The following is a 14,523-nucleotide window of genomic DNA, read 5'->3' on the forward strand; positions in this document are numbered from 1 at the left end:
GCAAATGAATCTTCTTTACGATTGTGAAAATATTTCCATGGTATAATCAAGATTTTATTTCGATGGCAAAATAATAATATTTACAAACGGATTTATTTCTTAAAAAAGAAAAAATACGGATTAATACATTCTCTTCCACAGAATCAATTCTTTTAATACAATACCTCAAATTTACAATTTTCTCTTTACGATTTCGCGATTGATCGTATTTCACATTCTATTAATACATTCTTTTTTCTTTTTTCATCGAATCAATTCTTTTAATACAATACCTCAAATTTACAATTTTCTCTTTACGATTTCGCGATATTTCACGCGCATAATTTTTTTCGACAACCATCCTTCTCGAAAATGGTTGGAAAAAGAAAAACGAAACTCGTCACGTGGAAGCAGGCTACTTATATTCAAATTGAACTCGGGGCGGGCGCGTGTGACGCGTGTTTCGAGTCGGTTCGGGGGCGAATGCATTACCGGGCTACAGGTGCAATTACCTTAGTTAATTAACGAATTTACAAGTGCGCGAGCGACGGTGTGTAAATCGGCGTGTAGCGGGCCGGATGGTGGCGGTCCACCATCGTCGCGAATTGGCGAGGCGATATCGTTATCGGGCGCGGCGCGTGTAAGCTTGGAAAAGCCTCGTTCCGCTTGTTTGTATACAAGCTTTTCGAATCGTTCGTAATTCCTCCCCGTTACTCGTAATTGCCTCTCTCCGCGCCCGTTTTATCCTTTTCCGCGCTTTTCTCCCTCCCTCCATTTTTCTTCCTCCTCTTTTTTTTTCCTAATTCTCGAAACGAATATATTTCCCTTTTCTTTCGTTTCTTTCCGGCTCGGGGAATCGCTCGATGCCAACTCGTATCCCGGCTTTCGTATGGAAATTTCAATTTAGAAGGGTTACGCGTGTCTCGTCTATGCTGTTCCTCCTCGAGTGAAAAGATTTCGTTTGCATTTTCTTTTCTTTTTTTTTTTTTTAAAGGATTGTTTGTGTAGTATTGCACGAGGATTTTAATCTTCTAATATATTTATAACTCTCGATTCTTAACAATCGTTCCAACTTCGTTTCCAATTTCGTTTACCAATGTTGGACAGATCTTCATGAGAATCTCTTTAACTGATTTTCGAACTTGTAAACTCGTAGTAATAGTAATAATTCTCTCTATCATTCATCGAAAGGCAATTCTGAAAAAGAGGAAACCGGAATATTTCTAAAATCCAACACTTATACGTACGCTGTAATTTTAGGTTCGAGAATATCGCAGGATTGAAACGCACCCGTTGAAGCGACGTTGATTAATCGAAGCAACGGTAATTAATTCGAGCCTCGACATCCCCAAGATGGCATCCCCGTAAACCCCGTGGAATAAGACGTGAATCATCGGCTCGTACTATACTCGAACGCTTATAACGTTTCGTTCCGTTCCTGTTATCTATCCCTGATAATCTCGAATTTAACTATGAGAAAGAGGGGGAGGGAAAGGAGTCCATTCGCCGGGTTCGAGCACCCGTGAAAGTTTTATTAGAATCTCCGGAATTTTTCCGTACTCTCGGGCCCGAGACGAATGGGATTTTTCCTTCCTGTTTCCAAACTTTTTCTTTATCTCTTGCTCTACCTCCCTCTCCAGCAGAAGAAGAAGAAGAAGAGGGAAGGAAGGGCCGATCGGTTCGAGTTGTCACTCGTTACCCGTTACTTACGAATGTCGGAAGTTTTCCACGGATGCGTCGCTTCCGCCCGCGCGAGGAATCCTCCGGTTCTATCGACCGGTAAAATCGCTCGTGATCCCACGGTTTATTTCGGGAAATATATACCGGGTATTGTTGGAAATTTATTGGATTTTTTTTTCTTTTTTTCGAAGTAAAGGAAACGTACGTATGATGGAAGAATTAATATTTTTAAAAAATCGGAACGAAATAAGAAGAGAGAATTAATTTGAAGATATTTTCAAAACGTGACTGATAGATTGAAAGCTATTTCGATATAATGGTTAAATAAATGTATTTGATCGACGAGTGGATTGAAAAAATGGAATTACTTCTCCTCGTGAATTCACTGTCAAGAGGAGTTGGAAGTGGATTGTAGAAATTCACTGACGGATTATTTAAAAAAATAATCCTTATTATTTATCAGATCCCTTACCTTTCTATCTTATTCACCTTGACCAATAATAAGTAAATGATTATTTCTAATTTTTTTCCAAGTAAGTTGTATATTTAAAAAATTCACATTATTAATTTTTCGAAAAGGAGTATTTCAGATATAGAAAATGGCGTTTAACGCGAAGTATAATAAGAATCGAAGCGTAAACGCGCGGGATGCAGGTTTCTCACAGTCGAAAACATTTTCCCCTCCCCTCTCCTCCTCCTCCTCCTCCTTTGGAATGGAGTTTTGTCCCGTGGACACGTTTCTAAGAGGGGCGTGACAAGTTTGGCGGAAACTTTGGTCCAGATCGGGGCAGACGTGAAGTTTAAAATTATTTCCGAATGTTATCCGAACCGTGATGGGCACGGGAAAGCTGGAAAGTCTCGGGAGTGCTGCAAATCTTGAAAGCTTTGAATGCGTTAGCCCCAACTTTCGCGGCTTTTGACCGTCTCGAAAATTTTCGCGGAATCCGAATGATTTTAAAACTTTCGGCCCGTCCTTGAATCCCCGTGTAATCGTTTCCCTGTCGTTACTCTGTCTCCATTTTCCTCTAACGATTTCTTCTACCTTTTCAGTTTCCATTCCTTCTTCGAAAAGGAAGATCGTTCGTCTCCGTCCCCGAGAAAGATCCAATCGAATCCTTCCTTTCTTTTTGTTTCAACGGATAAGAAAGAAAGATAATCCAACTCAATTATTAAAATATACCGATTCGAAAATCATCGAACTCCTCACCCTTTCGAATCAATCTTCGACGATCCTCTGAAACCTTCGAGTATACACGAGCGGAACAGAAGCGAAACAAACCTCGTCGAACAAAGGGAAGAGCGTGAGAAAAGAAAGAAAGAGAGAAGAGTACGAGGAGCGTACATTCGCGGCTTTCATTGGTCGCTTCACGAGGAGGAACTCTCGTTTTCACGGGGGCGAGAGAAAGAGATTTATCGGCTCCGTGAGAACACGAAAAGTGTCACAGCCAACCAACGAGCTTCTGGTTCCATCGTGGATGAACGACAGAGAGAGGAGGAGGAGGGGGTCGAAGGACTTTTCTGAAGCGTGGAAACTCATCGATCGGCGAACGAGGTTATCTCTTTTTCGCGATGGGGAGGGGAGGGGAGGGGGACCACCCACCCATCTTCTGAGATTGCTGTTTGTTGCAGCGAGCTCGCCCGTCAAAACAAATTAATCGGGGATATTAATGAGGAAAGAAGAGAGAGGTGGAGAGGGGCAAATTTATTAACAGACGAGGTAATTTAATTAAAAGAGTTGCGAGGCGCGGGCTTGGGTTGATTTAACCGGATAGTTTATTTATTATTGAAACAATTAAGGGAAACTTTCCTTTGTTATTTCTCTATTTTTCACCTTTTTGGCTGGGCGATTTCCTTTCTTTTCCTTTTCGCCTCTTGGCTTTAGCCAAGAGTGATTTATACCACGTTCTCGTCGTGTTCTGATAAAGATGAAGGAACAAGGTTTGTTTTGGTATATAAAACTCGTCGTCGAGGATTAATCGGGGATAAAATTAGAATCGAAGAAGCGGAATAAATTCGTGAAAAGCGTTGGTTCGACAAGTAGAATATATATTATAGATCGATGAAGGATAGATGATGATGGAAAATATTTCAATTAGTCCACGGAATAAGATCACGTACATTCGCGTGATAAATTTATCTTTATCAACTCCAATTACAATTCATGCTCTCGACTCCATAAAATATATAAATAATAACCAACTTCCTTTCTCGCTCGTAAAATACCCCAATAAAATAACTTCTAATTTTAACGCTTTCTACGATATATTTGTCATTATTATACTAATTTCATTTCACCCTGTCAACATTTAATATCATCTTTTTATCTTCTGATAAATGAAAAAAAAGAGAGAAACGTGTCGTGCATAGAATGAATATCGTACGAAAATATAACGGAAGGTACGTAGAGGAATCACTAATTACGATGGCAAAGTCGATTCGACGGGCACGAAGCCAAATCGTTCCCTCCATCGTCGTCCACCACCGTGAAATATTATCCGAGAAAACATTTTTCCTTTCAACCTTCTTCGTCTTATATTCATGCTTTTATTTCGCGTCTATCTTCCTCCTCCTCCTCCTCCTCGTTATTCTCGTCCCGCGCCCCCATTCCATACTTCCGGCTGCCGCTTTTAAGGCTGTAATCATTTTGTTTCTGAATATTTCATGCATATCGAGAGATTGATCCGGAATAGGGATCGGGAATTTTTATGGAAATGCCTTCTCTCCTTTTATCCACCCCCCTCCTTCTCTATCGTCGTGCTTTAACGTAAGTAAATCCCACCGCGTTTCGTATTTGCATACGTGACCGTGTGCGTTTCCGGAATGCCGCCACGCTTGATAAAACTCAATCTGCAGATGCAAAAATCGGGACACGCGTGTGGAGCTTTATTTTTTTTATTCTAAGGATAGTATTTTTTTTATTATGATTCGATTTTTAATATTTCATACGATCGTTTCTGTCGACACTTTTCAATTTGATTGAGATTAATCAGGATTAATCTTGTTGATAGATTAATTTTTATAGCGTTAATAGGCTTTTGTAGTATATTCGAAATATTCCTGCAAATCTCGCGTTCACAATTATCGTCGTAAATTTGAAAACTTGAGCGAGGAAAAATTTTATTTTCCCGGAATTTAATATGTACCGTGTTTTCCCTTATGCTGTGTCACGTACGGGTTATTATTTATCTTTCGCATTGGCAATTTTTGTTATCACAATGGACGGATCGTTTGACCGAGGGGATATCGAGAAAGGAAGTTCACTGGTTTCGCCTGCTTTAAGAAAAGTATTTTCTTTCCCTGCGATATTCGTGGCCTCCTCCATCTCATCCGAAGAGATATTGGCCGCTGTCTGCCCGGCTATCGATACGCTCTTATTTTCGAATCAAACAGAAAAATTCCTCCCCTATATATTTATATACAATTATCCACATAAAATAATATACATCTGCTTCCTAACACTTTTTAAATCGAAATTCATTTTAATATCATGATTTAATAGTATAATAATTTCAGATAATTTGTAACACCAACGTATCTAATCATCTTCCCAATACTACTTCATCTCCACGAATAAAATAATATACATCTGCTTCCTAACACTTTGTAAATCAAAATTCATTTTAATATCATGATTTAATAATATAATAATTTCAGATAATTTGTAACTTCAACGTATCTAATCATCTTCCCAATACTACTTCATCTCCACGAATAAAATAATATACATCTGCTTCCTAACACTTTGTAAATCGAAATTCATTTTAATATCATGATTTAATAATTTCAGATAATTTTTAATAACTCCAACGTATCTAATCATCTTCCCAATACTACTTCATCTCTACGAATAACAATAACAAAAAATGGATAAAATTTGAACGACAATAAACAATTCAGACGAAAGGAAGAAAAGAGAAGAAAAGAAAAGAAAAGATCTCCTCGCTATTTTCACCCCTCCCCCCGATCCTCGTCAATTATCGCACCCCATATTCCATAGTCACAATTCAGAAGACAGTCGTCGCGCCATTCCCTCCGGAACTCCCTCTCTAAAGACGGAAGAGAGAGAGCGGAAAACGGTGGAGGGAAGAAAAGGGCCCTTCGAGAAGTCCTCACTCGTAACAAGATCCTCTTGTGCCGCGGAAAAGAGGTTCTCTCTCGTTTTACATTCGCTCTGGCCGGCGGAAGGGGGAGGCCGATCTTCTATCGGCGTCGATCTCGATTCCAAAACGTGGAGAAATGGAGGGATGATCGGCGCAGGGGTTGGGAAAAGCGTTCGCCCTCGAGGGATGGAGGAGGCCCCGTTGGCATCGCGACAGCGCGCCAAGTCCAATTAAGATGTTTTTCAAGCAGGTGAGCTTTTAGCCCGCGGCAGACACCGAGGCGTCGCGACGCCCACCCCACCCCTCACCCTGAATTCATATGCATACATGAATACATTTCGCCCAATCAACTATCCTTTCCTCCTGCGCGTATGGGGGTGGCTGGCGGTTTTTCAGAAGGTGGAAAATCCACACGCTAATGAACGCCTATCCCTCCCCCTCCTCTCCCTTTAATCCACGCTACTGTAATTAGGCTTTTTCCAGGATCAACCCTCTTTTTCCAGCTGAAACTTTGGCCGAGATACCGCGACTCGAGGCTGACAGGGTTGATGGATGGGGGGGTGTTTATAGGCTGATAGGGGCCCAGCTTCGAATTGGAGTGGATGGTATGGGGATGGAAGTGTTGGTCGTTTTTCCTTTTTTTTTTTTTTTTATTTTGGACGAAAAAAATTGGAGACATCGTTTCGTGGAAATGAGGGGAAGATCGGAAGAAGGAAAAGTTGTTTCCACGTTGGCTGCTTGGAATCCTTTTGGTATTTATTATTACAGGGGATGGATAGTTGATAGCCTTGATAATTGTATGCAATTTGGCCCTGATTTTCTTTCCAGCGCACGATATACGAGAACGGGTCGGGTTAAGGCCGATACATCCGTGCATTCGTTTCATTTATCATTGTTATTGAGGCGAGGGTCGAGATTCTTTTCGAAGGAAGTATCCATTTCCTTAATTTAAATGGCACGATAAGGGATCATCTTTGCACTGGATAGATGTATACGAAGGTTCGTTAATTCTTTCTGCAATTTACTCGATTTCGAAATTTTAAAGAAATTTGTATTCTCCTTGTCTTCCAAAATTTTTAACGTCATCCTTTCTTTTTCTATAAAACAAAATATGTTTTAAGAGAACGATACTTTATTCGATCCTTTCTCCATTTTCTTTTTCTTCGGAAAATAATTTAAGAAATATTTCGTCGAGTTTAAAATATGATTATATACAGAGGTGGATATCTGTATTTTGAATCTTGATTTTCATTGAATTTTCGCACGTCAGGCTAGGAGCACAAGGAGAAGAATTTCATTGGTCGGGTGAGAGGAATGCCACTGTCGGCCAAGGATTGACATTTCATTGTGGCCGGAGCAATGGTTTAAGCGCGGCCGAGGTGGCAAAGATTTATGAACAGGAGATGCCTGCAGGGATGGTTAGGAAATCTTCGAAATGGATATATTGTTCGAATTCTCCGACCGGTGACAATCTCGGGGGACATACGTCTTCTTGGTATACCATTTTCGAAACATCTCTTCGAATCGTTCGCATGTTGCGAGAAATCGAGCTTGCTCCTATCGATAAAACGTATCGAAAGCAGCGATTTCAGAGAAATCGGAGGCGATTGTAAAAATTGTTGAGAAAAATCGATGAAAATTTATATCGAAAGAATTTTTCGTTTTTTTTTTTTTATAGATACTTTGAAAAAAAAAAAGGATCAACTTATATCATTCCCATCGTCTCGTAATTGTTCGATCTTTAACAGATTTAAAACCCGAGGAGAATAAATTCCGGGCGAAATAAATCAATTCCTTGACAACGCGGGAAGGAAAGAGAGAGAGAGAGAAGAGGGGGTTGGAGGAGCCGAGAGAAAGAATCTTCCGAAACCTTTGCCCGATCCTCCTCTCCCTTCGATTTATCGAGGAAGAACAACCCCTCGGGCATTTTTCAAGCCCGTCCCATCCACCGATTAATTGTTTTTATCGAGAAATCCCGTCGGGGCTAATCCGCCCTTGATTAATTCCATCCAACCAAGTCGTTCCTCCTTATCGAGCGGAATCTGGCGAGCCCTTCTCTTCCTTTGCCTACGTATTTCAACCTCGCCGATGGTTGGAACCAAGAGAAACTCACTTTGCGAACTTGCGAATCCGAGGGGGTTGATTCCATTCTCCTCGGCTCGAAGAAGGGAAAGAAAGAGGGGGGGAAAAATCCTCGACAATTATTCGGCATCTAACCTGTAATTACGCCGTTTAACGAGGGTGAACGAGTCGAAGGGGAAAGGGAAGGGGGTGTGTATCCATCCACTTGGCCTTGTCCGCTCATTAAGAATTATTAGGAGCCGCGGGGAGGAAAGGTGGATAATTAAAACAGGTGTCATTGAGGCGGTTGACGGAAGAGGAAGCGGATAAGGGTGGAAGCGAGTCCGCAAAGGGGGCCAACAATGAGCATGGGTGCAACTGCGAAGCTCGCTTCTTCTAGTTACGTGGTGGTAGTATAGAGGGTTGGTGGATGGCAAGATGGATGGCAGCGATGGGATCGAGAGTGCGAGTTGCGAGAGTGCAAGTTCTCGAGTTTTTTCCACTTTTTCTCTCTCTCCTTTTTTTTCTTTCGATAATTTAAACTAGAAAGATCCGTATTTCGAATCATTTCGATTGCACATATCAATCTCACGCTGTTTCTAATTTAATAAACCAAACTTGTAACTCGAATTACGATACATTGCAATATATATATCTCGTTTCGCAACAATTTTCGATCGAAGAAAAATTCAAGGATTCGAATTTTCAGTTTACTTCCTTCACTTTTTCATTTTTCCTCACCCCTATTCTCGCTCGTTCCCATCGCTAACCGCTTGGAGGAAGGGAGAGCGAGAAGGATGGGGACGAAGATAGGGGGATAGGGAAAACGCAGAGAGTTCCGCGAGGCTGTGTTGCCTTCTACACTTAATCACTTTTGCTAATTGCAGAATGATTGCTCCGCGCTTGAAGTTTCAATAATGGGGTTGTTACACCTCCTCCTCCCTCCCTCTCTGCCCCCGAGAGTCTCGTAACCGGGCGTGTTGTAACACCACGGCCTCTCTCCTGTTATCTACCTATCTACCCTCTCCCTCTCTCTCTCGTTTTCTACCTTCTACCTTCCCCTTCCGGTCCCCCCCTTCTTCCAGGTAGCTGATGAATGCCATAATAGCCTACCTGCCTCGAGGTGATAAGAAAGTAATCATTCCATCTGGCCGCCGTTATTCCATTAACTCGAAGGTTTCTCTCCGCTGGCCAACCCCCCCTTCCACCACCTCCGTTTTGCGGGAAAAGATTGAACCTTGGGGGATTGGGGGAGGAGGGGCAGAAGACCCGGTGGTTGGATTCGTCAGAATGCTAATTATGCAATTATATCGTTGGTTAGGAGGGAGGGGGGTTGAGAAGGCTGTTCTGAAAATGAAATTCTTGGGGAACAGGGACGTTGTATAAATATCAGGGGGTTAATTCGTCCGCCCGCTTGACGAATAATCGGACGCGATACGCTCAAGCGGAATGCTAATTAATCGAAGGGGGAGGATTGGATTTTGGTCCAGGGATATACAATCCCCTCCAGTTTTAGATGCTCTTCGAGATGGAAAGGTTTTAAACTTGGAAAGAAAATTGGTTATTCTTAGTGTTAACGTGTGTTCAATCGAAGAGGATGGAAGATTTTTTTAAAATCGTGCAAGGATTTGTAAAATGTAAGAAACAATTTATTTCGTTTGGAAATTTTCATTTTTAGTACGTGTTATTATTGTTAGTATTAAATGTGTTTAAAGAAATTCCAAGAAAGTAGAAACGAATATATGATATTTTACGTTTTACGTTTCGAAAAATTCAAAATTATAACGTTTGCGTTTTTTTTCAGCTTGTACACCGTGTAAAGGGCAGACGTGTTATACGTGTACAATGCGTATCGATACGAGGAGTAGGGGAATCAACGTTGTACGTTTTGTTAAAACATAGAAACGGAAGGTAGTTAGGAAAAAAATATTTGGTAACGTATCGACGATCGGTGAGCTTGCCATTGCCGTTCGAGCAAACTTCCCTCTCGCGGGAAACTGGTTCGATTTTCACTCGTTTGACGTTTCGTTGTAATACGCGTGCATTTTCGATATTTGGTCGAGACCAAGTTTTCTAAACAATTACGTTAATTTTCGTATTCGAACGTGCCTCGCGTTATTGGAGAAAGTTGGACGGTTTTTCCTCCCCTGATTTCGAAAACCTGTTTCAGTTCTCGTGATTTTTAGGAAAGGAAAAAATAACTGAGAAGAGAATATTTGTCCATCTCCATCATCCGCTTACAAAATTAAATTAGACTTAATAATAATAGTTAACTCTATTCGATTAAATGATTGTTAAAAGTTTTCTTAATATAATCAAGGATTGCATAAGAGGAACAAAAATCCTTGATTTTTTTAAAATCAGCCATTAACGTTTACGTTAAAAGAGACTGTAATATAATTTTCCTTGCGCCATCTTAATAACAATAAAATTTAATACGAACACGAAATTCAGATAAAACTTTCAAAAGCTGGGAACGAGTTCACAAGTGCCATTAAATTAGTGGAAAGTCCTCTTTCTACGAAAAAAGAAAAAAAGAAAAAAAACAATAAAATAATAGTGGAATCGTTAAAGTGGGGGCGTTTGCAAGCATTCCGTCGACAGAATCGTTAAAAGCACATTTTTCTGCGACGAACTGTAACACGTGGGAACGCATCATTTGTTATCATTTCGGTAATAAAAATTTACGACTCTGTTTCGTATCAAAAATATTTCCAATATTTTTTTTTTTTTTTTTAATTGGATCGCAAAGAAAGGGAAGCAACACGTAATCGAGAGCAATTGAGGGTGAGAATCGCGGGACAAACGGGGTTAATTACGTCGATATGGCGACGATAAAGGCGAGAATACACCGTTAAACAATCGCGCAATGCGAACACGAGTGCATCTGTGTGTGTGTATGCGAACATCGGCATTGACCCCGTAATTTTTAATTGCGTGTCGTTGTTACAACCCTTATCGTCGACACGTGAAAGAATCGTGTGAAAGTCGCGTGGAAAAAAAGTTGGGAATAATGGAAATTTGTGTTTCTTTAACGTGGAAAATTCTATAGATGATAGTGAATGAATCAATCGAATTCAGAGGAGTTGATGCGCTACTTGAAGGCTATTAATGGACCAGTCGATCCGACCACGTGTGAATAAAATATCTTTGATCGAAATAAAAATCAATAATTTTTTTCCAATACCAAATGAAAATAAATGAACGAAAATTAAAGAAAGGATCAATTTATCCAATAACAACTTTCATCTTCCTTTTTATAAATCATTGGATCGATTTCCAATTCCCCCGATTATCGTTAACGCGCCTATGGATATTATACTATTAACCAATTAAATGTTAATTACATCTATAAGTAACAATATCATGCACAAAATAACATAATTACAACGTTATTACATCATTTATATATATATAATTATCACAAATATTAACCATCATGAAAGAACAGCATAGAAGGAGGGGAGTGGAAATTTTATCGTCCTTTCGATATATCGCTGGATATATTCTGAATTATTATGCATTAAATGAAGATGAGAAAGTATCGCGCGGCAACACTTTGGCGGAAAACCGCCGCCGCCGCCTCCACCGCCCGAGTTGCATGGATCGTTGGTACAAGGGTCCTCTTTGTGTGCAACGTCGCGTGCCGTCACGGTGGCAAATTTCCGCGTTGACGTTGGCTGCCGCCGCGTCTGTTGTACGAGTTGTTTATATACGGGGCAATAATTTATTACTCGCCCTCGCCCACGACAAGCGAGGATCGTTAATATCATAGACGTCAGTGCGATGGAAGACGGGGAATGCGGAGGGAGGGGATTGTATCGCGTTTTAAACGGGAAGAGACCCTCCTCGATTCTCGGTTTAATGGGCGCGATGATCATTCTCCTTTGCCAATGTTTTAAATTCTTTTTTTTTTTTTCTGAGTTAAAGTCGATTTTTGTGATATTCGAATAATTTTTCGATTAAATTATACGAGTTACGAATTCGAGTTAATATATATATATATATGTATCGAGTTTCACAATAAGGGGTTATATAATTTAATATTCGATACTTGGCTGGATGGAATTGGAGTGGAATTCAAAGGCTAGTGAAATTTCACAACAAAGGGTTAAAATACAGCTTTCTCTCTCAACATTCGATATTTCACTTGGGAATTGGGATGGAATTAAATTCAAAAGGTGAATTAATACGAAATTTCTCAACAATGGAGCTCAAACTCGATACTCTCGATACTCTTCGTTATCCCCCTCCAATTGGAGTGGAATTAAATTCGAAAAAATTTTTCACAAAACGAACCTTACGCTCTCCATTAACTGAAAAAAAGTTTGGCATTTCCATCCCCTCTCCGAACCGCGAGTTCAACCCGATACAAAGCGAAGGAAGCGAAGGATTCGTTACGTATCGTTCTTCTAGGTATCGATTCACGCGGGTAAAGTTAAATTTCTCAGAGGAGACGTGGAGTGGACGGGGGTGGATTGGCAAACCCTTTTTTTTTTTTATCGAATAAAAGTTGACGCGTCAAGGTTCCAGTCTGCATCATCCCATCCGGAAAAGTTGAAATTATAAAAATTTCAAATTTCCAAACGGGTGTCAGACGAGAGAAGACGTACGATTGGGCCGCCTGGGATGGCCAGTGTCGCGGGTTTCCCTATCGAGCGTGCGAACTTCGCTCCAACTTCGAACTTGGAAAATTGGAAACCGGTGAAAAAAAGAAAAAAAAGAAAAATTGTTTCCTCTTTGATGCCTGGTGGCGTCGCCGAAAAATAACTTCCTTTCCTACGATCATTCGAGTATGTTGGCTTGGTTACGTGTTCGTGGTTGCGGTCTTTTGAAAGGTTTTCGTGATTCTGTTTTTTTCTCTCTCTCTTTTTTTTCGGTGAGAGAAGAAGATTTGGAAATCGTTCGAATTACCGAATCGAATATGGGAGGAGTGTAAGTAAAAATGCGTGTATCGTTGCAAGATACATATTGGTCGATTTAAATAATAATCGTATAATATTTTGCTGAAAATTAAAGACGAGTATTTATTGCTTTCTTGTGATCGTAAAGAATCGTAGGAAAATTGGGGATTTGTATTATAAATAATAGATATATATTATAAATTGAATGAATAATTTTATTTCTCTGTACGATTATATTTTGAACTGGTTTTGTATACAAAAGTTGTGGTTCGAGAATACACAAAGTGTACGAAATCGTATTCCTGGAATACATCGAATACAAAAGTATAATTGCGGAATATAAATTGCGTTGTGTTTATATGATAAGAGTAAGGCAAAATTCGAAGAATGTTGTGGTTCGAGAATACACAAAGTATAAATACGAAATCCTATTCCTGGAATACATCGAATACAAAAGTATAATTGCGAAATATAAATTGCGTTGTGTTTATATAGATAAGAGTAAGGCAAAATTCGAAGAATTTTACGAGCGAAGCCGTATCGAGATATACAAACAAAGTCGAAACGAACAGAGGTGAAAGTACGACGAAATAAATTTAGTCGACACGTGGCCGTCGAACGATACAAACGTTTATATCGATTTCTCTCTAATAAATTTATTTTCGTCCAATATAATTAAATTTTTACGTTGCAATGAATAAACAAGTAAGTGAAAGTTTAATTCTTCCTTTTTACTATTCTCTTTTTCTTTCTTTCGTATTTTTAAGAGTTAACACAAATGTCGCATTATTCGATAATTTAAATTTCTAACTTTTTCCTCGAGTAAAATAATTTAAAATATTTTAAATTGGAATTTTTATAAATTTTTTAATTAAACACAAACGAAACGTGATTCCATCCCGCTTTTTCGTGAAATTTTATAATACAGAACGATTTGTAAAAATTTCTCGAATAACAGAAGATATTTGATAAAATAACACACGGATTGCGTACAATCTTCGAACAATCGCTCTCGATTAGAAGGAGAATTATTTTGGAAATTGATTTATCGATAAGAAATCGATATAAAACTCGTGCAAATTAATCGTGTTTTTTTTCTTTCGCTTACAGGACCTGCGTTTTGGGGACTGATAAATCCCCAATGGTCTTTGTGCAGCAAGGGAAGGAGACAGAGCCCTATCAACATCGAGCCTGACAAGCTTCTCTTCGACCGCCACTTGAGACCCGTGTTGGTCGACAAACACAAGGTAATTTATCCACTGTTCCCCTTTCTTCCCTCTTTTTTCTCTCCTCTTCCTTTTTCCTCCCCTTTCTTTTAACTCTCGTCGCGGTACTTTAACTACTGAAACGATCCAGAACCGCATTCAGAAGTAAAGAAGGATTCGACTTGAAATGACTCGAAAGTTTTGATTCTCGCGGCTTTGTTTCAACAAAGATCCTTTAAAATACCTTTAGTTAGTTCGCTTTTAAATTTATTTTAGACGTAATTCCCTTTATTCTTTTTAATATTTTTAATATTTGGAGGAAAAATTTCAAACGAAATAAAAACGAATCGAATAAGAAAGGATCAGTAGATAGATTAATGATTAAAGATAAAAACGTGATGCAATCGCGTGTATTTTATTTTCTTAAATAATTATTCCGCGACGTATAATATTTTTGTCCAAACGTATCCGATAACCAATCGTTTCAAACGAATCGAATCGAAGCAACAAAATTTATATATCGATCGAAAAGAAAGATGAGGAAAGATTTCAGGAGCGAAAGTGAAAAATAAAACCCGGACACTTTCGATTCGT

General features: G+C 39.5%; 1 protein-coding gene across 3 annotated transcripts in view; it reads left to right on the forward strand.

Annotated features, from left to right (window-relative positions):
* Positions 1-14,523, forward strand: part of LOC100577879 (carbonic anhydrase-related protein 10) — a 180,353-nt gene that overhangs the window by 104,949 nt on the left and 60,881 nt on the right. For all 3 annotated transcript variants that reach the window (XR_003305590.1, XM_006566261.3, XM_026443656.1), the window contains exon 3: positions 13,835-13,971. Coding sequence is in view for 2 of the 3 variants with exons in the window: in XM_006566261.3 (XP_006566324.1) it covers positions 13,835-13,971 (137 nt within the window). In the remaining variant the exon portion in view is untranslated. The remainder of the gene's footprint in view (positions 1-13,834; positions 13,972-14,523) is intronic.

Source organism: Apis mellifera, linkage group LG11, assembly GCF_003254395.2.
Source record: "Apis mellifera strain DH4 linkage group LG11, Amel_HAv3.1, whole genome shotgun sequence".
In the NCBI taxonomy this organism is placed as follows: Eukaryota; Metazoa; Arthropoda; class Insecta; order Hymenoptera; family Apidae; genus Apis; species Apis mellifera.